At 38.3% G+C, this 23,922-nt stretch overlaps 1 protein-coding gene across 1 annotated transcript; it reads right to left on the bottom strand.

Annotated features, from left to right (window-relative positions):
• Window positions 1–3,453: 3,453 nt before the first annotated feature.
• LOC140229303 (tachykinin-like peptides receptor 99D) lies at window positions 3,454–22,749 on the bottom strand. Its single transcript, XM_072309577.1, has 3 exons — window positions 22,456–22,749; window positions 11,106–11,315; window positions 3,454–3,822 (listed from the first exon to the last, which is right to left on the bottom strand). The coding sequence occupies exons 1-3, from the start codon at window positions 22,747–22,749 to the stop codon at window positions 3,700–3,702; spliced, it is 627 nt and encodes a 208-aa protein (XP_072165678.1). The 3' UTR covers window positions 3,454–3,699.
• Between the last annotated feature and the right edge of the window lie 1,173 nt (window positions 22,750–23,922).

Below are 23,922 nucleotides of genomic sequence, written 5' to 3'. Positions count from 1 at the left end.
ATAGTAGTGGTGGTTGTAGTGAATTATCTACAGCAGTAGATCAGTCTCCTTTGCCGGAATTGGCAGTCTACTGAGATTCGATAGATCGGAGGTACATGTACGGATCGACAGTGGAGAACGTCAAGGTTTCACAGAGGTACCAGAGGACACCATCAGCAAGGTATAGAAGCGATGGAAACAATGACCGAGGTGGACAAACGTTACTTAATCCAGGAGGCAGCTATATGACTTGACATTCCTGTCATGAAGTTATCGAGAGAATTTCATACAATTAGCAGAAGATCTTGAGCGTTTCAAGTGTAATATATCTATATATTTGTTTGGATTTTGTGTTTCTTTTTTAATTTTATTTTTGCAATGAAGCTTCACTATGAAGATAGTCAAATATTTTACGTCCCGGAAATTTGACGCACAGAGCTTCTGTAGACCCACCACGACCTTAAAGTCTATCGCAGCTTTGACAAAAGACGCACATAGACGTGACAATAAAAAAACGATTACAATGATCACATTTGCTAAAAACAGGAGGCAGTAAAGACAGTGATAATGACATGATGATAGATAGGTAATGACAATACGGAACATTAGTAACAGAATGAAGATAAATCTGGTCATAACGGCAAGAGACTCAGAAGAATCTCTTTAGAGCGACAAGATTTATGTGTAAATTCATAATGATATGAACCCTGTGATTAGATCTTTCTTTCTCCTTGTCTTTTTGTCTATCTCTCTATCTCCCACTCTCTCTCTCTCACACACACACAGACACACAGACACATACAAACAAACAAGCAAAGAGTTGAACAATTCACGCAACATTAACAACTTGTCTTACTTGTGAAAAATTTCTACACACAGGCAAAACGAGGCTTTGAAAACTTTGGTTCAATTTCCGTGCGAACATAATTTTTAGAAATATTTGTGAATAAGGGTTTGGATCCACGATTCTTAGAGGAGTGAAAACACAAATGTCACAATAACACGGAGTTTCGGTTTCGTCCGAAATCTGTGCACAGACTTCCGAAATGTGTGCCATAGGTAAACTTTTACGCAGCACACAATCCAAATATGTGTGTATGTGGGTGGGTGTGAAAGTGTGTATTATGACTTTGTTTTGATGATGCTCGTTTAAAACAAGGATTAACATAGGTACCACCAACAATTTGGTGAAACGTATACCACACCTACATCCCTATGCCGCTTCACCATGGAATACAACACGACTTTTTGAATGTCGAGTATTTCAACACATTGGGGCGTTATTAAGTAGGCCTACAAGAGAACGTGCCTTGAAAAATACAGTTTCCATTTAACAGAGTACTCATTGCTGTGTCAGCTCCACTCTTGAGTACCCAGGAACTGTGTTATTTTCAGTTTATAAGCGATGATGCATTCTATCATACGGGAAAAAAAATGAGGGGAGAGCGATGATTGCGTTAACTACTTAACTACTATTACTACTTAACTACTTAACTACTATTGACTGTCTTCAATAAGGGGTTTAATAATTGACTCTAAACTTGGTTAACCCAAACAGTTGTATTCAAAACGAACTTCAAAAGCATTGGCTGGTGGCTGACCAGTGGTTGTAATCGAAACCAAGGCCTACACTTAGATTGCATACAATACCTTTAAAACGTAGAGCCACACATTAGTATACCATAAGGTGGTGTGATATATTGTTCGATGCCATTTCCCAGAGGTCATTTAATCATGCACGTAGGAGTCGTCTCAGGAATGAGAAAGAGAAAACAAGTCATGAAGGATATTTTCCTGCAAAGGGAGATTTTTTTTTTCGCTCAAAACATTTTTTCACATCCCATTCCCCCCCCCCCTACCCACCATCCCCTCACAGACATCTCCCTGAGCAAGCCTATATAAACCATGATTTTGCATCCAATACACCAAATGTAATGAAAAATCGATCCAATATCCTATGGTAAAGGTTACAGGCCTTTTTGATTACGGAAAAGGAAAAAAAAAATCTCGTGAGATTTAATATTAACTTAAAGGAACTATACAATGCAAATGCATGTTGACTTATGCTGATTCATGATACCCTCAATATCACTTATGTGTCCAAATAAAACTAAATATGCGTCATATGTTTTATGATAATTTTTCTGTTTTTCTTCAGATTATTTGGATGCGCCAAACGTAACTTGCAAGTCTGCAATGTCCTTGACCATACCAGTAACACGGCAAAATGCAAGTCATGCTTAGTCTATTGAAAAGTGCATTTCAGTGTTTGTTTGTTTTTTAATCGTAATGCTGCTTTTGCAATGATTGACGGAATAAATGTTACTGGCGCAATCTTGGTTTGGAAGGTTTTTATGAACGTATTCAAGTACTCTAAAAAATAGTAGAAAAATCTATTATGAAATAATATACGGCACGTATTCAGATATTCTTGACCACATTAGAGATGTGCAGTTCAATTGAATTCATGTTGAGGGTATCATGAATCAGCACAGTCAACATACATTAGCATTATACAGTTAACTATAATAAACATACTGAAACGTACATGAAGTGATGCACACTCTATAGCTGCCAATTTAAAAAAAAATCCTAAATAGCCTAAAATACATTATTTACATAATACCACCAGTGATGTTTCCTATTTGTTTCCTACTTGTCGAAAATCGAAAGAGTTTAGGAATGATGAAATTCCACCGATTTACTATCAAAAACAAAATTGCACACTGACTCTAGATGATTATTCCGTACAACACGTGGAGGATCGCCACCAGGCACTCCATACAAAAAAAAAAAGAGAATTCATTAAAATGCCTGCAAGGGAGAGTGTAATTCAAAAATACACTTTTGAGACGCCGTGACGTGGCCCTCTGTAAATACTGTATGCATGGAGAAATAATGAGGCGTCTTCGAAAACACTCCACGGGTAGCCAAGTCTGTACAATTAGAAGAAATAAGTAGTCGAGGCAATTCTTTTTAAGGGCTTTTCACTCAATACCCTGACGTTCCGATTTGGTACAGCCATCAGATTTGAAGAATGTACATACGTGTTAATTTAAAAAAAAATCCCATTTAAGCGAAGGCAACGGTATCTCTCCAAGATTACAACTTCAACATTAACTGCGAGATCAAATCCCACATGAGAATGGCGACAATACAGAATAACAGCAAGAATTGAAAACACAATGGCAAGGTAAGTAGCGATAAACTTTCCTTCAAGATTACGCTTAATTGATTGATAGAAAGAAGGAATACTTTGGACAAAACGTGCCGTCTTCGCAGTCTTTCCGAACAGCTGCAGAAAGCCAAATAGTATTCACTGTTGTATACTGACTTCGGTGGAATTGTAGAAGGGTCTCTTGGGTATAGAAACCGATAAATCTGACTAAAATAGACATCAAGCGGGGTATTCAAGTTGATTTTCATCTAATTCAGCCAAACTCGCGTACCAAAAGTTGGAATAGTCCCTCTGCTATATCTGAATTCGTTAGGCTCATGTTTGTTTGGTTTGGTTTTCATCGGGTTGGGGTGCACACATCCCTTTACACGTGAATACCGATTTCTCTAAAGCCGTGCGAAATTTAGACGATCGCTGCGGAGATTTTTTTTTTTTTCTTTTACGGCTACAGATTCCTTTCACGTCGGAGGCAGCGATGTCAAGCCGAATTTCAAGTCTTCGCTCCTCCGACCGCTCCTCGTGATCGACCACCGTCTCGAAAGCTAGGTGGTAGTCCGGGTGGTGTTCAAGCTAGACTGCAGACTAAGTCTCCCGCGATATCGCCCCTTGGGTTTTATGCTCTCCTTCCACGGTCCACACCTACGAAACACCCGCCTGACATCCGCCTGCAAATGAAGAAAAGGAAATAAAGAAAAGTTGATGAGGGTATTGTTTACTACAGCTTTGTTCTGTACCTCCTTGGATCTCCCTATCGCCTCCGGCGACACTTCGTGGCGGAGGCAAAAAAAAAAAAAAAAAAAAAGCTATTTCGAAGGTTCCTTTGGAGTAACGAACCTTATTTCATTTTCGGAACTACAAACCTTCGAAATAACGAACTTTTGGAACAACGAACTGTAGCTTCTTTGTTATGTCCTTAGCATTTATGATTTAAAAAAAAAACAAAAAAACAAAAAAACTATGCTCTTGCTGATGACACTATTGCGATGAGGGGTACACTTTCATTTGCTGCTAGGTTGACGAAATCAAAATGAAACATGCAGTTTGTCTGTTTTTGTTTCAAAGTATAATCACATTGTTGTAAAGACTTGTTTTGTGTGACACTTCAGCTTACTAACATCTTATGTAACATGATTGTATAGGTTATAAAGGTCAGTTGTTTGATTCAACAAGGAAAGTTTCAATCTTTTTTCTGACTTTATGTATGGTAGCGCCTAAAACGGTAGAACTTGAATGGAAATCTCTTTACCTCAGCCACTTTTCAGCAAGTATGTTTTTGCCTCCTAGCTATAATTATTATGTATACTCGTTTAGGATAGAAGGTCTGGTTGGCTGCTAGAGTAAATTGGATCTATTTTTGTCTATCTATGTCTTTTTTAAAACTCGGATACGGCTTTTCATGGACCTTCAGAACTTTGCTGATGGCATCCTCATGATTGACATTTTACCGCATCAGGCAAGAAGATGGCCGTTCCATGAAATAATCGCTTTTCTTTTCACTAGTAATTTATTCAGACAATGTAACTCCTCATCTTGTTTACCTGCTAACAAATCATACTCGCTGTGTTTGTCAGATTTTGTCCTTCTCTATTTTAATTTCACGTTGTTTGCCTTGCTATCTCTCTTTTGTTCTGGATACGAATTTTTAGCTTTTTCCCCCATTCTATAGTAAATACAAGGATATTTCTACCGTCACCATGGTCACACTCGTCCTTGCCAGATGTCAGGATAAGTTTTGATGTAGTCATTTTCCCCTGCAGTGATCAGGTTGACCTTAAGTGCACAATATAACATTTTTAAAGCCAAAATCGAAAAGAAGGCTTTCACGTTCTCATTTGTGTGATGTTTGACTAAAATGTAGAAATGATAAGATTTTTTTTTCTTTTTGTCACTCATGCTGAAGCAGTGTGTCATGCAATGCTTTGTTGAGGGAATTCTAAAGTTTTGAAGCGTTAAGGAAAGGATGCTTTGTCGGTCTTCCAAACATAATCATTTTAAAGACATACTTGGACATCTTGTACTATGAGATCCATCATGTAAACGTGAAGCAACCAATACGGCAATTTACATATTAATAAAACACACACACACACCCATATACGTTGGGAGCTTGCAAGGTCCGTTATACTAACTCTGTCGTTTGATTTTCCATTTTTATCGCTGAGCTTGTTTTTGACGAGATGTCTATTTATAAGCGCGAGCATACTGTTGAAGTATTGCATGTATTGTTGAATGGAAACAAAAGGATGTCACGAAAACAAAGTATCCATTTCTGTGCAAGACCTAAGGGTGACCAGAGTGTAGCCTAGTTTTTTTATGTTTTAAACAATTACATCTCGGTCACTTACTATCTGTTAAACTCTCTTCAGTTGTCTTGCGGGTAGGTGGGAGTTTTGATATCCCCGACAGTAAAAACACAAACATATACAATCAATTTCCTCTACAGTAGAACACAAAATACATATAGCCAGTCTCCCATTTCACGTTACCTGGAAACAATGCATGTCTGATTTTGAAGATAACTTGATCGCGCGATGGAGATTCGATTTCACATGATTAGATAGAATGTGTGTGTGTGTGCGTGGGTCTACTGTATAATTGATTATGTGTGTAAGTGTGTGTGTAAGAGTGTGTGTAAGAGTGTTTTTCGTGCATGTCATATCGAGCTGGCATAATATTTCGGATATGGCTTCTTGAGAACTCGATACAAAGATTCTAAATTCCCGCTCGATCGTCGCACATCTTTTTCTCTAGGGTTTCTTTGAAGCCCGGCATCAATAACTTGACCTTAAAACAAAGCTCAAAATGCAGAGTGAGGTATATTTTACTGCTACAGTGTAAACAAATCATTCAGCCAAACGCATCTTTGTTCGTTTTGTTGCTGTTTTTTTCTCTATTGCCATCACGAGTTATATTATATACATATATATTCTTTCACACACATTTACTGTATAAGGTTTTAATCTCAAACAGTTATTCTGGAGCAGCCAACAGCTAGGTTTATTTTCCATGTGATTGGTTCATATCTGTTTAAGATGACAATATGGCGTGGCAGCAAAATAGTGAAATTTCCTCGTTGCGTAACGTGTGTAAACACGCTTTTTGTTTAACCAACTTTTTTATTGTGGTTAGTGCTTTCAAAGTACACTATACCGTACACTAAAAGACATTTCTTTCTTTTTCTTCATGCACCTCAAGAAAAGTCCTTTCCTAGTTTTACGTGTTTTACATGTAACAGAGTAGCGTTCATGTTTAAACCCAAGATAACCTGGAGTTCACAGAACTGAGGCTTCTACCCTAGTGTATCAACGCTTGTGTCTTTTGCTGAAAAAGCAGGCTTTTGTCCGCGACGCTTCGCCTTCGATCGGACGAAGCCTGCACATTTTCGTCAGTTTCGCCGAGGAACTCGAGATGGTTTTGAAGCCCCCCGAAGGTTTAAGGAAATCTCACAAGACGAGCCACTAGCTGGGGCGTGGTAACCATGACGATATGATCTTAGTCAACAATGATAACGGCTTGGATGGTTGGGAATTCGATAACGTGGATAAGAAATCGTAGCTACCCACCCCCTCAAAACTTAGATCACATGGATACTCGAGAAAGGACATCAGCAACATCGTCTCTTTCTCCCCTGTATACACCACGAAAAGTGCAAAAGGTACACGTTACACCTTGAACAGCTTTAAAGGGATAGTATAGTATTGGTGGAGATGAGGATTGGGCTTTAACTTTTTGTGAGGCACCAAAAACCACTTGCGAAATGATACGGAACATACCTAGCTAAGAGGAATTCAAAGTTTATTAGATGAAAATCGGTTTTTGGAATGGCATCCAAAAACAAATTTAAACTAAGCAATCCTAATGAAAGATCGATCCCACCTTTTATTAGGATTGCTCTATTTTGGATGTCTCAGCTATTTCATAACAAATTTTCATCAAATGAATGTGGGATCCCTCTTGTAATTACACGCTCTTTCATGTTTCATAAGAGGTTTCTCATTATCTCACAAAAAATGTCAAAAACCTGAAATTAAAATCTCTGTAAGCTCTCTGACGGTTCGAAATGCGTCGTGTCAGACTAACAAGTTATTGTCACCTTTGACTCATGATCATTATGATGCTCATACGCAAATAAGAAACCCCCCCCCCCCAAAAAAAAACAAAAACAACAACAACAAAAAAACAACGATTGAAAGCATCCGAGAGTCTCAAAAGATTTCAAATGTACAGTTTAGATGCTTACTGTAGAGGACTAAGGGGCATGGACAAAAAAAAAAATCTTCAGGCAGAGTGTGCAGTCAGAAGCGATATTATTAGAAAATATGATGGCTCATACGAACTCCGCATACACTCACGTCTATCAGTCACCAGAGTAATGGCATACGAGTGAAAATTTCAATATTCTATCCGAAATTACCAAGCATTGACGTGAAGAAGTGATGAGGGAAAAAAAAAGAAATGAGATTAGAGTTTTGTGTGAGGAGTCTTTTAATGTACCAAGCTCTTTTAAGGCGTCGCTTTCTTCTCCTCCTATATAATTATGTTTAGTTCTTCCTCACAGTGCGTTAGTGGTGTGCTCGCGTGTATGTTTGAAAGTCAGTACTGTTAAGAGGGACCCCAGTGTACTTTGCAGTTATATTGCGAGGAAATAAACCCTTCTAACTTGTTGTAGGCCTAAACATATTAGAGGTCATAATGAACCTTCAGTTGACGAATGGATTGCGATAACAATAATGTACTTATTTGATACGCTATATTCTTTGTTGTTGTTGATTTAAGAGGGCGTCATTCATCTTTAAATATTTCATGCATCATATTCCAAGTGCATCATACTAGTCTTTTAGCAAGGAAGGTGTGTGTGTGTGTGTGTGTGTGTGTGTGTGTGTTTACTAGAAAACGAAGTAAGGGGTTAAAAAAAAGAGTGAAAATGAGAAGCAAAGAAAGACTAGTGCACATTCTTGACATAAGGGATTTCTCGAGATCAGGAATTTCTTGAGATCAGGGCTTTCTTTAGATTAGGGATTTCTTGAGATTAGGGATTTCCTTCCCCTCGATAACCTATGTACAAAGGATACGAGGCTTTCTGCAGTCCTGCATGAACACGGAAAAAATGGGACATTTATTATCGGTACGCTCAATGAACGGAGCTGATGGCAATCTGCTTTCTACCCTGCTTCCTATTCTGTCCGAGTTGTCTATTATTACCATTTACGAACAACCCTCCGGGGTTTTGCTGGCCTATCATTGCGGATTTCATCTTTAATAACGTATGATCTCTCACAACACAACGTCTCTGGGGAATTACTATGGTCATGCACAGAGACTTATTTTTAGTGTATTATTATATATACGAAAACTTAGTCAATGAAAATGAAATGAAAATTATACAGTGTTATTACATAGACGTTCTCATTTCATTTCATTTCATTTCATTTATCAAGTTTCCGCAAAGTACATTCGTGACATAATACACGCATCTATACAGACAAAAAACAAAAACAAAAACAAAAAACAAACAAGAATAGCAATACAAAAAAAAAAAAACCTCATGTGTACAGAACCTTCATACATAAGAAGTGGAATTCCAGGATACACTGAAATTAGTCTGTACAGTATAATTATGCTATGTTCATTTTACTGGAATGATAACAATGTGTGGGGGAACGTACAGAAAAGCACGATGCTTGTTGGGTTTTGGTACTCAGAAAAGAAGTCATCACATAAACACACATCTACGCACCCACCCTCCTCCCAAACACACACACACACACACTCCACGAACACATGTGAATAAAACACCTTGGCAAGCGTGCACGCAAACACATACAAAAAAAAATGATAGGAAAGAAGAGCATCGACAAAATACCGCCCCACGTACACACATACAAGAACGCACGCACACATAGTACCCGTATGTAGGGCCTAATGGGACGTTTACACCATGTTTCCGGCGACCACGGCAGTCACGTTTCAGGTCACCGTGCACAAAACGGGATGGACGTGAGACGACGTGAAGTGGGGGGGGGGGGGGATCGTGATGAGCAAACGTGACAGGCCGTGATTGTCGTAGATGCCGTGTCAGATTTTTAAACCGTCAAAAAATTGCCACGGCACTCACGTTGCTGATGAGAAACGGGGTGAACGCAGCAAAACGTATCAACTCGTGATAGGCCGTAACAAAACTTGGAGGTTATCCGTAGTAGGACGCGACAAAAAGCACGTGTACTCTAGCTTGACCAGACAACGTGAGAACAGTGTCTGACAGCTAAAATGTTTACTGGAGCGAGGACTGAAATGAATAAAACTATATCAAGAAGGGAGGGGAGAGAATATCTCTCCTACTCAGGGCGCACTATACGTTTCGGGCAAACGGGGCTGCCGTGGCCGCCGGGAACATTGATGGTGTAAACGTAGCATTACGTGAAAATCACTTCGGATCCATCACCTGCCCATGTAACAAGACTCCCTTAACATATCATCGCTACATCAACGCAGCCCAACTGAATAATGTATATCGAGGCAAAAATATACATATCCATTGCATTAAATTCATTTCAGAAAAGGTAACTGGAGAGTGAAGATGAGTGTGGTAGCGACGTCATCAATTCGTGTGATTCCATGTGGTTGTGACCACTAATCTCACGTTCGATGTTAGAATGTCTTAATTCCCTCATCCTGCGCTCGATATCGATGTAACACGTTATCCTATATGTTCGATCGTATTCACACTCGTCGACGTTATGTAGTCCCTACCGTCGTCATTGCAGTGTGAGAGGTCGGAGGAAACCATATACATTTGTGTTTTCTTTGTTGTTGTTGTTGTTGTTTTTGTTTTTGTTTTGTTTTTTAGTTTTCACCAGATTATTAATGGAGGCTTGTGCATCCAACACACATCTGACAGAGGAAAAGCTGTAATATAAAATCCGATATTTCCTCTTTTTTATCAATTTAGATATTTGAAATTAAATCTGCTAAAAAACGAGGGAAATTATTAAACCATATTATGTGATAATTCTAAGATAATTCTAATATCTTCAAGAATATTTCTTGTTATGTAATGAGTCCAGTATCCTTAAACGGATTTCTTTTTTTTTTTTCTTTTCGATACTGACCTTCCTTTGAAAATTTGAAAATGGTGTTTATGTGTTTTTGCATTCAAACTCCCAAGATATACCTCCTTGGTAAACAGTTATCTCATTCATTGACACATGTGCCTGCTAAATCATGCTTTGTTTACACACATCTCTCCTGATGACCCAACACCAAAGTTACATCCAGAATAGAGTCAACTGATAAAAACACCAACTTGGTCTTCCATGTCGTATCAATGCATGAAATTGAAAAATTCGAAAATTTCTGAGAGTGACGCTCGACATGACACCCTATCATTTACAGGAAAGCTAGGCGCAAACAAGGACATTACGATGATTCTCAAAGAAATATCCCCTAAAACAGGCAAAGAAACAAAGAAACAAGAGGAACAAATTATATGAATGAAATCTATCATTGATTAGTATTGGTCACCAAATACATACATATATATATATATATATATATATATATATATATATATATATATATATATATATATGTATATATATATATATATATATATATATAAATATATATATATATATATGTATATATAACTTTCTTTTATTCGTCAGTCTTTCCTCTGTGGCGTTTTTCTTATTTCTTTCTTTTCTTTTTTTCATTATTCCTTCTAGCAACATTATTTTCCTTGTTTAATTCACATTAGATTGCCATTGATTATCATCATTTGTGACGCTACACGTCAACATTCGTACATTTTCAATCATTGATTTGTCGCCTTTCACCTTAAGTCTTTCTTTCTTTAGATTCATATATTTAATAAAGTTCCCTAGTCTGTCCGGGCAATCCTGTTTGTCAGCCTATAAAAAGGGTCGTTGATATTTGATAGTGCACCTACCCGAAACCCGTCGTTAAGAAATCCGTATATGATTGGATTGAGAAAGCTGTTTGCCATGGCAACCCAGTGGATGCTGAAGTACAGCGCGAAAGTGCTCTCCGTGTTCTTCAGGAGTACGTGGCTGGCCACGCTTCCGAGCAGGTGGTAGATGTGAAGGGGTAGCCAGCAGAGGGCAAAGGTCAAGACGATGGTCACCAGCATTTTGATGACCTATATACAACAGGGGGAGGGTCAACAGACAAAGAGGGTAAGGATATGAGAGAGATGGGGGGGGGGGAGAGAGAAAAGAAATATAATTTTGTTGACATTGATTTTGAAGGCATATTTTACTCTGTTAATTGCTCAGTATTCTACGATGAGATATATATTTTCTCTCAATAGGTGTTTTCCAATCCAATCATCATGATATTTGAATGAAAAAAACATATATCATTCTCAGGACACTGAAACCACAATACAAGTGTACTGTATTTCCTCTGTGTGTGTGTGCATGCATGTGTGTGAGTGAGAGAGAGAGAGAGATAGAAGAAAGATGTGCGTCCTCGTAAACTCGAAACAGACCATAGTCTCCTCGTTCCTACGTAGCAGACGCGTTGCAGTGATGGTCAACTATGTACATGTACGTAACAATCATATAGTGCAGTATCATGTATAATCAGTATCATTGCGTGTAGACACTTCATCTGCACGAAAGAGGATTTAAAGGGTGTGTACAGTTCTGGTTGAGGTGAAGATGTATGTCAAAGAGCATGCAATTCTAAGGGTTATCAAAAGTTTATTTGATGAAAATCGGTTTTGAAATGGCTGAGATATCCAAAAACAAGGTGGAACAAAGATATCCTAATAAAAGACATGGACTGTCGCCTTTTATTATCATCACTTCTTTTTTTTTTTTTGATATCTCAGCCATTTCAAAACCAATTTTCATCAAATCAACGTTGAATCCTTCTTAAAGTTACAGTCTTTTTCAATTTCATAAGAGGTTTCCCATTATCTCACTTAGGAATGTTCCAAACATGAATCCCACCTCAACAAGTACTGTACAGTCCCTTTAATGAAATCAACATCTGCAACCAAGTTTGTACTATGTCCGTGTGGATGATCACTCCTTGTATTACCAGAAATGTCGCTATGGCGACTGTTATGCCTCCGCCATTATGCATGCTTCTCCTAATAGGTCTATAGTACAATGTCTTGACAATGTGTGATGACAGTTAACATAATTGGTAAAATATTAAAATGATAGGTTTGTCACAAATGTGTTGAATGTTTACTTTCCTTCAACTACATCTGTAGGTTTGATTGGATGAATGGCTATATTGCCTAAGAGTGCAGGTATTGGGGGATTTGAGGATTTTTACTTGACCTTTGACCATTTTATATAAGGAAGAAGTAAAAGTTTGCACTTTCACTTGATCTTTGACCTTTGACCTTTTGGCAAGAAACTTCAAAGAGAATCTCTATTGGGTAATACATATATACACTAAGTTTCAAGAAAAATTCCTGCAGGCATTGCATAGAAAAGAGGGAAACAGTGAAAATTTCAGGAGTTGACCTTGACCTTTGATTCTAACCTTTGACCAATGACCCCTAAATTCCCTAGATAATCACTGTCAGTCACTACATGCATATGTACTAAGTTTTATGTAGCTACCTTGAACCATTTGTGAGATATGGAGAAAAAAGTGAAATTTTAAAACTTTCACTTGACCTTTGACCTTTGATCTTTAACCTCATGATTCGAAATGCTCTCTGAAGAATCTTTATTTGGTAGTTCAAATATACACTAAGTTGCAAAAAAAATACCTTCAGACATTGCGTCGATGTGGGGGAAATAGAGAAATTTGAGCATTTGACCTTGACCTTTTGACCTTTGACCTTTATCATGCGCCCAAAAGTTGATAGGCACAACTTCGCCCACTCATTACATATACATGTCAAGTTTCACTAGGATACCCCAAACTTTTTTTTTTTTTTGTTACGCTGTCCACAAAATTGAGTACAGACGGAAGGACGGACGGACGGACGGAAGGACAGACGGACGGACGGACGGACAATCCGAAAACATAATGCCTCCGGCGACACTTCGTGGCGGAGGCATAAAAAAGGACTATTAGACACAGTAAGAACAATAATCATGACCGAGTTAACATTAACTGATGAGTAGCAGATCACCGACTCTACCACAGACCTTGGAGGTGAGAGTTTTGAAGGGAAAGATTCGAATCAGAAAAAAAAACCAAACGGCTAGATGACAAAGGTCAATATCTTAACCACTTGTAACTAATACATGTTTCGAGTGATAAAGTGACTATTACACGGTTCCACTGCGAAGCGCGAAATTTGGATCGTGATTGATGGAGGAACGGGATAACCCGTATGCGTCGCCGCGGAATAGATGGTGCACAATACTGTCATGACTATGGCAGGCCGAAAGTGTCATTAGCAATCACAACGTCACAACGCTTCATCAGTGCTTCATGGGATAACTTTTTCCCCTCAGATGGCACAAAACTGCACAAGCAAGTAACTATGCAACTGTGCAATGGACGTGTAGCTGCTGCTTGTGCGGGCCATAACGAACAATATCATACACCCGTGCATTCATTGTATGATTTTACAATCAAAGTTTACGAAATCATTTTTAAACGCTGCATGCGTAAGAACAGTTGTATGATTTAAGCCAATTATAGTCGGCCTGGCTTGTAATGCCTCGTAAGAGGGATGGCATTTTATGTAATTCGTTTCATAAATGCCGAAATGAAAGCTTTAGATACCGTAAGCATGTTTTCATGGGCCTGGATGTTTGAGATTATCATTCTTAATTAATTAGGATTGCCTGGCTTGTTATGCCTGATGAGAGGGATGACCTAATATTATGACAATAGTTGCTATGAATGCCGAGAGGCGCAATAAATATCGTAAACATTATTGTTCTCGTGGGTCTGCACAATGGAAATGATCCTTCCTAATTAGCCAGTTCACCCGAGTGCCTGGAGCAATTCTTCCTAGTAACATCACTCACATCATAAGGACTTATATATAAATGACAAGTGGGCCAAAAAGAATAATAATTATGAAGAATGATTAGAGCCGAGAAGGGGGATGAGGAGCACAGAAGTGATAGCAGATTATGCTTGCCTTTAAATCTACGGCTTATAAAGAAACTGACTCTTTGTTAATCTCTCGATCTCCCAACCAGGTACTTTCAGTCAGAAAGCAGATTCAGACCACATAGACAGTTGAGCACAATGATTTCGCACTACTTGCAATCATTTCGATTATTGATTGCAGCATTTATCTATTTATCTTTTGTTTGTTTTGTTTTTCAGATGAGAGAGTTTTGCAATGAGAAACATACTTTGAGATTAAAGTGATAAAAAAATCTCTTAATTCACCACACACTTAGTCCTAATTGAACGGATGCATAGTTCCTTGTATACGTTGATGAGACTTGGAAAATACAGCAAATGATTATGCAGCACAATGGAATGGATGCATTGCTTCGTGCATCCTGATTGGGGAAAACCCCACAACCATTCGTAATGGATGCCACTGGCTACGAGAAATGAATGCATAGTTTTACCAGTTGGTTTAAAAGATGAAACTTGTCTGTAACGAAGAAGAGATCGCGTTTGTGCACCTTGAATGGCTGGCACCACACAGCCATCCTTATGCCAGGCACAAGGAGAAATGGATGTTTATTTGATGTGTGCATTTCTTTAAATTTCCTTTATTTCAATTTCAAACAACTGCATGGTGATTGGTCAAAATAAAACAGCCACCCATTCCTTCATGCAGAACTAGTAACATCTTAACATGTATTTTACGGTTGTATATTCACATATTGCATAGTCGTGTAGTTGTGCATTTTGTGTTAGTATTCAAAACTTTGTATAAAGACTCATTTGGCCTGCCATACGCAGCTAAACAAACTCACCTTCAGGTAACATTTATTGATGTCACCGTGTAATGATTTCACGTGAATAATGCATTCAAATACAGGCGCCAATGGAAGAGTTATATCCTTTTAGTTATATGCATTACGTTTACAATGTCCCAACAATCTATCACAAGCTGTAATCGCAGAAGGCAAAGCTGCTGCATTACGTCTATGTCAATCCATCAATTCCTAATTATTCCACCATCTAGGAATGAAGGTATCCACCCCTTGCCACCCCCAAGCGTTTTAGTGAAGGTTTGTTAAAAGAAATGTGACTTTTTTGTGTTATCTGTTGTTTCTTTTTTTTTTTAGATTGTAGGATAGGGAGAGGAGATGAAACCTGTTACCATGGTAACGTTTAACTGTTGAAGCCAAGATGTTTGGAAACAGTTACTACAAAAAGTTATTTTCCCTTACTGTTTGTGAAATTACGCAAATTATGGATCATAAAACAATTGTATTCAAGGCAATTTAATAGTACTACACTGCGAGGAAGAGAGAAATTCATCGACGAAGGCAGACTGGCAAAAGTTTACACGTTTACACGCGTGAATATATTTGTTCCATGATTAAAGAGGGAATCCATTTTGAAATAGAAATGAAACAGAAGGAAATGGTACGGACACTGGCCTTCCTTTTTTGCCACACTAATGTGCAGCTTGATCATAAGATCGACAGGTGACATTCAATAGGCACCTGTTACAAAGCAGCTTGGGCAAAAAGTGGAAAAAGTTGCTGAGAAGATCTTTGGGGAGTTATGTTACTGTTTGGAGATTATTTCGTATTAAAGAAACAATTTTGCTTTCCAAAAGAAAAAAAAAAACAAACTCTTAGTATCTCGTGTACTTACGATATCACCATGCATGTATATATGTATGTTTATATATACATATGCATATATATACATATATATGCATGTATAGATTATATATATATATATATATATATATATATATATATATATGTATATACATATATATATATATATATATATATATATATATATATATATATATATATATGCATATGTATAATACGCGTATCGTTACACGTTTTACTTTAATTTCATTTGTTATTTTGCCAGTTTATATAATTATTATGTCTGTGCCCTACAAAAAAAAAAATCTCAATGAAATTATTCTCTCTCTCTTCATCGTGCCCTTCTATTACCGCGTATTTTCCGTGTTTACTTTAATGTCACATGTTGTCGTTTTTCACTTTATGTATACCTCGCAGCAAAGCTATTAGGTAGTTCCGGCAAACTCCGCATCTTGTTGCGCTTTTATCCTTCACAAGTCGGTAACAGCCTTGATATTTTCCATCACCAAACTTCTCACTCCCTGAAGATTTTTTTCGAGCAGTTATTCCCTATCCCCTACTAGTATTTATTCTAAGAAAGACAGATGCGGAAAATTGATACTCTAGAGAACGTATTCTTCGGAGTGGAAGACCTTGTAATTGCTCGCTCTGAGCCACTTTTCTTCATGTTAGTGTTTTTAGCAATAAGTAGCTGTCAACGGCTTACCGACAGTGGCCTTTGCTTTTTCATAAGTTTGTCGAGAGGGTAAGAAATAACAACCTGCATTGCAATTTGCATTTTTGTGACCCAGGATTCCCAGCTCCTTGGGCGAATGTGGCTATTCTTTATGCGAGTACTAAAATTTGTCGTACAGTCGTACAGACAGAAGACAGACAGACGGGGGGGGGGGAGTCATGAATAGTGATGATGATAATGATGATGATTATATCAAAGAGACAAGCATCAAGGAACTTGAGTGTCGTCTGCGCTAAATGATAAACTCCGCCATCTTCTCTCTCTCGCTCTCTCTCTCTCTCTCTTTCATGGTCGTCAATGCCATGTGACGATTCATCAAATTATGCATATTGATACCCTCAGGGATACTACGTAAGGTTGAACTTTATTTGGAAGTTAGATTAAATGTGAAGCAGTTTTGGACAAATGTTTCTTCTTATTCTTCTTATTATTCTTTATACAAAGAAGTTATAGTGTCGAGCCCTCATTGTAGGCCTATATACAATCAGACTCTGCTCCAACCTCCTAACAACACTCCAAAGTGTTCGACCGAGTCACAACTTTACGTTATTGTCATGAACAGCTTATAAAATATTTTTGTTTACCGCTAAACGTTTATCTACATATGATATGAACTTACTGTCTATAGATCTTGAGGCAAAATGTGTACGATACATATTATGTAAATATGTTATCACGAGTAAGCCTACTTACCTTTGACCCTGGGTACCCTTCTCAGCAATCAGTCCTCTGTATACATATCTACCGCTATTATCTTTAATTCCATCGTTTTTTGCATTGAAAAGATTTACTCCTCCTAAAATGAACAAATATGATATAATGAACAAATCTAAAGATGGGTCTATACAGGGAAGAAGTCTCCTAAGAAAGGAAATTCGAAGAAGTTATGAGAACTTCAGCAAAATGGAAAGCTTGAAAAACAAGAAGATATGAGGAGAAGATTTTAAAAGAACAATTTTGGAATATAAAGACAATAGAGAAATTCTCAACTTTTCACAATAGAACAGGGGTATGACAGATATTTGTCTTGCTTAGTTCACGACAGAAAAAAAGGAATGTACATTTCCAGATATTGAAATACCTTGAAGGGATAGTGGGAAAGCATTTAGCCTCGATTCCCATGACAATATCAACTGAGCCCTTCCTTTCGCATGTATCAGATTGCAGTTTATTGGAGTAATTATTTCTTTAAATATCTCCATCGACAACAAATGATTACGTTTCGCGGCCCTAAAAAAAAATCGTCAGTGACCTTGGATGATAAGAAAGGACTTTGCCAGTTTTTAAAAATTTGTTGCAATTAGAAGAATAACTACTGTAGAACAATAAACTCTATCCCCTCCCCCCCCCCCAAAAAAAAAAAACCCAACAACAACAAACAAACAAACAACAAGAGTATATCTAAATTATATCTATCTCTCTTTACACGTAGTGACAGAAGAAAGAATTGTATAACCTTTCATATCATGGTGACATACATACATATATCTTATTTACATACAATCTATCATAATGTTATATCAAATCATAAAATATTCCATAATATTCATTAACTATTTTAGTATATAATATTGAATCTTATTTAAGATTGCAATAATCATTATATCGTGTCTTGTGATGCCTTTAGTGGTATTCAATGTTTTCATGTCTTCTTGGTATTACAGATATATCAAGATTTCAAAATTGCCACATTAACTTTTCCAACCTTGCAGTGTGGAAAGTGTGGCATTGTCAGTGAAACTCTTGACTTTCTATCTGTGGTCCCAAGTGCAAATCCTGTCAAGTGCCTACAACCTTGTACAAGATGTTTTCTACCCAGGTGTATAAATGGGTATCTGACAACGTTAGAGTGAATATTGATCGTGGGGCCCTCTGATAGAGCTATATGAAAACACTGAAGACGTCCTATTATCCAGCGGCGGATCCAGGGAGAGCGCACCGGACGCCTCCCCCTTATTATTATTATTTTTTAACAAAATAAATAACAGAAAATAGAGGGGACGCGTGCGCCCCGTTCAATTTCGTAAAGGCGCCCCTCCCCCCATTACGGAATTTTGGATCCGCCCCTGTCATCGTCATCATTATAGTCATTGCATATCGATTTCTATTATAGATTCAAGAGTGTTCGGTACGCGCAGGCTACAACCTTCAAATGGCGAAGGTAGTTACACAAAATAGAAAGTAGTCACTTTGGTGATGGCGTTGATTGATGCTGTGGCTGTTAGGCATGAATGATAAACATGTATGCATTTCCCACCTATTTTCAAGCAATTTTATCAGTTGGTAATTAAGAAAGAGAAGACTGATGTAACCTTTCGATATGCAGTCAGGGAAGCATAATCAATATAATGATATTCTACTTCGTCATTTCATGGAGAAGCTTGCCGTTAGCAGAAACTTTCAGTGGAGCAGGTATTGATTACCTGCGAGGCCGAAAACATGGCAAACTTATCACAAACAGCTTACTATCTTCTGCTCTTTTCTAGACCGCATAAGACCCTCGTTGGAAACGTTTTGCAATGAAATGGCTGCAACAGAAGTCTACCGGGTTGTTTCGGAAGAAACCCAGTTTACATTAACTTGGAATAGTGGCAAAGCCATGCTCCTGGCAAAGGTTTATGAGTTATTACTGTGTTTGACGTAACAAACATTTGTTTTTAAGACATTGCTCCGTCATAAACAAGTCTAAATAAAGTAACGTATTCTCATCCCCAGGCCTGCTGATAGTCTCTTGTCAGTCCCTTTTGAATTATTTTTGTTTTTTCTCCGCTGGAGCTGGAGGTGATACGACAAAAAGACATCACAATCCAGGCTGGGACCGTGCCCTATAGAGAGTGGTAGAATTGCAAAGACAGAATGTAATCTTGATTGAAAAGCAGAGGGACGCATATTTGCGTTTCCTCTACTTGTTTGGTGGCATTTCGTTTCTCGATGTTGATGCCTCTTGTCAACCGGGATGCGATATTCTTTGCGGAAGTATCCTGGGGGTAAACATGCGCGCAATATCGGATAACAATCGATTCGAATATCGCGCCCATTATACTCCTTACAACTCGAGCGGCGTGGTATCGGAATCGTGAGGAGGCCTGGGCGACACGATAACCAAAGGAAAATTGAGAAAGGAGGTGACACGGCAATGTGAGATGGCAAGGAAAGAAACAAAGTCGGTAGCAGGGTGGTCAAGCATTTACAAAAACAACAGCAACAAGAATTCTTTATGCGTTCTCAAACTATGAGGGACAGAACAGATAAGAATAGGGAATGTATGATGGACAGTTAGCTTGGGCTGAAAAAAAAAGGCACAGCGAGTTCGACCTCATGCAAGTGAAAATGCTTTGAGATTGATGCTGAGGATATAATAACCACTGCAACAGCGACTATAAAATATGTAATGTCGGTATATGGATAATCTACTGTCAAACGAAAATTCTTTTACGTAACACTTTTACCTACATTATTTCGAATATCGACGTATTATTTCTAAATCATACCGCAATTTCATGTGCTTTGACGGAGAAATTATGTCGCGCGTTTTGACATCTATGAGGTGCAGGGGAAAAGGGACGTGTTCCATAGGGTTAGACTCATAGCTCCATATATAGACAGAGCTCCAATTATCCATGTTGATGTAGTATCAGTATGTATTCTAACAAAATTTGTAGCGCCTCACATACTTCTCCATGATATCATTGAAATAGATATGGATGCCTGTGAATGAAGATGAATGTATGGTGAGTGAATGACTTATTACAGACTCAATGTGGGACACCACTGTAAATTGATATTCAGCGCTTCCTTTTCTCAAGTGCAGAGAAAGATTGGATCAGACACATTACACGCACATTTTATTTCAGAAACACACAACGCAAAAACGTTTTTTTTTTTCTTGTTCATGTGAAGGGAACAAGCTTCACAAGCTGCAGAGGTTATGAGTTACAAGCGCTGAAAAACGACTGAAATGGGGACTAGATGCTAGCAAAATACTTTACTTAAGCGATCTATGCTTCATCTCTTTCTCTATCTCAAGTACAGAGAGACGACACAAGTGGTTAATTGCACAGCATTTATAAATCACTTATTTTATTGTTGCTGTTGCTGTACATTATCCCATCGTAATTCAGCGGGACAGTTTGCGACTGAATCTGTACAGTCATTTTCGAAGTACTTAAAAATGTATCTGCAGTATACATGAATGTCCAACTGCAGCTCCAGTTTTGCTGTTATTGTGAGTTATCAAGAATAGCAGCGATGCACGACGATAAATACAAATCAGAATGATAATTTAGGGTAGGATAGCATAGAAAAGAGAGAATTTGAGAGAGGAAGAGAGAGGATAGGCGCACGAACGGACTCAGGAAAAGGGAAAATGTATACCCAGTGATATATGTTGTAGCAGGTGCATGAGTCCGATCTTGGGCTTAACTGAACGCCGCACTGAATAGTTTGGTGAAGTGATACATTTTGCTGGATGCTCAATCTAGGAAGGTGGAAATTCCACCTCCATGCTCAATTTCAGGCAGGGCGGATATAGACAGAGCCAGTACAGTGATCTGTGAGGGTTTGACGCATGTCGGACAGCCGCTTTGGAAAATTACGTCAGACTTTATTCACAATTTTGATGATCCCCCCCCCCCCGATTTCACTCTCCAAGTTCGTAATGTTGTGTTTAAGTTTATCATCACCCTTCCCAAACCTGCCAAACATCGACTGAGTGATATCAAAATTCTGCTATCATTGTTTGGTAACAATGAACGACATTGATCCTTGCGCTTATTCATTGTTCTTCAGATGAATAAGGTATGAAATATGTCACATTGAGATAAATGATGACTAATCAATCTTTGCATAAACTCCAAACCCGTTCTCTCGATGGAAAAAAAATCTTACAGTTCACTGAGATTGCTGAACATTTTGATAATTTGCTGTCTTTCCTCAAACAACGGCTGTGTACCAATGTGTAAGTTTAAAGTTTTTTTTTTTTTAAATCTCCTGAATTCACAGTCACACTGAGTAAGTTTCACTCACAATTTCTTTATCTCCAAATCAGTAGTAATTTATTATGAAGTACAATCCCTTTCATTCTTCATGAATCTGATATCTATCCGGATGTCTTTTGAGAGCCTTTTGAAAAGGAAAAATCCAATAACAGTGCCTGATGGGGGCAGGGAGATGTGTATTTGATTACAACCACACCCACGCAATCTTCCGTTCCCTCGAGGTTCCTGGTCTATTGGTATCAATGTGCTAATGTATTCAGACTAAGGGTAGTATCGATACGTTTACCAACTCCCTTGGTATTAAGAAGATCTCTTTCTCGAGTTTCCTTTTTTTTTTATTTGAAGTAAACTAAAGCAATACCGCAGCCGTCACAAGTTTATCACAACTTTACACACACTACTCAAACTAAGCGGGGAGGGGGGGGGGGCTTGACCTTGACACCTCCCCCCCCAAAAAAAAAAAAAAAACTGAGAAACGTTCCGCGGCCCCTGTACTGTGAAGAAAATAATCAAAACCTGTCTGCACGTTTGACAAAGCTGGCACTTATGACATTGATATTGAAAGATGCCTGTATTTCTTGTATCCCACAAAGACGGTGTTAGGTACATTCTAAAAAAAAAAAAAAAAAAAAAAAAGGACCCACTGAAATGTCGTTGTGAAACAAAATGTTACTTGATGGCCACGATGCAAAATTTTGTCGTCACTTCTTTTTTCTCTAACGTAATGACGCAATGCCGATGCAATGGAACAGAACCGAAAAAACAACTTAAGTGTTTGTGCTTGTGTGACGTGTGCGCGTCTGGTGAAAGAGAGGAAGGATCTGTTTTGGGTGAAATCTTTTACTGTAGGATTACCTTGCGTTTTGCTCGTTCCTGTGTCATGTCACGGGTGAAGTCGGCGTTGCCAGGCATGCTGCGGCCCCACAAACGTCGCCCCACGACGGTGTAGGTGAACGTGAGAACGGCTAGGGGTAAGACGTAGGTGAGTACCAGGTTAACCATGTCGTACATCAGCCGCAGTCGATCCTTCTGCCAGTGTTCGGAACAGCTGGTCAACGTTTGGCCGCAGGCAGCAACCTCCTCGGTCCTACCCATGAAAAGCTCCACAGATCCCAGGAGCGTAGACGCGACCCAACTGATGACAATCATGCTCTTGCTACGGAAGCGGTCGATGCGGGACTTCAGCGGTCGAATGACGGCGAAGTAGCGGTCAACCCCGATGGCGGTTAAGGTGCAAATACTCACGCAGACAGAGACCTACAAGTTGAACAAAAGATGAGAAGAAAGTGATTAATTTGTGCGTAATTGCTGACAGCAAAAACAAGGATCGAAGCAATACACTCCTCCAAAATTAGTATGAAACATTTAGTAGCCTACTTGTATTGCAGCATACATATGATTTAGTATATTGGTTTTGTTATATTTTAGCCTCTATAGTTATACCAAGGAAGATGTATTTTCGTCTTTCGTATCATTTATCATGCTTAAACAAAATATCCTTAAAAAGACTTGTTTGAACTTACTTGAATATAAGATATGATTCCTACCGTGATGACAACACAAAATGATAAAAGAAGACAGGTAGAATAATGGACAAAAGATGCTGTACAGGAGTGCAAAGGTAGGTGTTGTGAACCTCAAAAAAAAAAAAAAAACTTTAAACTTACAAAAAATCAAGATTATTGTAGAAATTCTTTAGTTGTATGACTATTTAAGGATACTTGACAGTTATATATTCAGTCTTTTGATATTTATTGAATCAAATGAGTATACGACACTAGATAGGGGCCTACATTGTTTCATTACTACAGCTTTATTATTATTTTTTTTTTTTTTTGTTATGTAGGGTCTACATGTCGGGATGCAGGGGCGGATCCAGGAATTCCGAAAAGAGGGAGCGCCTTTACAAAAATTAAAGGGGGGGGGGGGGGCTGGGCGCACGCCCCCCGTTTTTTTTTTCTTTTGTTTTAACAACAATTAAAGGGGCACGCCCGGTGCCCTTCCCCCTGAATCCGCCACTGATATGTATATATATCAGATTATCTTGTCATAAAATCGTTGCATGATGAGGAGTAAAGCATCGTTTGGTCGGACATTTGGAAAATGTTAAAGGAAACATTTCAAGTTCAAAATCTGAAAAAGAAATCGTTTTCTCACTTAGAGAAATCGATTCCAACAAGCGAGATAGACACGACGGATGAGAAGATCTTTAAAGAATCGACCCTGTAACAGGTATAAGATGTCTAAGTTTCATTTATTACATGTAAAGCGACACAATTGCTACAAGTATGCAAAAGGTCAAAATACAAAGTTTCCTTGGTG

The sequence above is a fragment of the Diadema setosum genome, chromosome 5 (genome assembly GCF_964275005.1).
Source record: "Diadema setosum chromosome 5, eeDiaSeto1, whole genome shotgun sequence".
In the NCBI taxonomy this organism is placed as follows: Eukaryota; Metazoa; Echinodermata; class Echinoidea; order Diadematoida; family Diadematidae; genus Diadema; species Diadema setosum.
The sequence above is the reverse complement of the archived record's forward strand: the minus strand, read 5'-3'. Positions and strand labels throughout refer to the sequence as shown.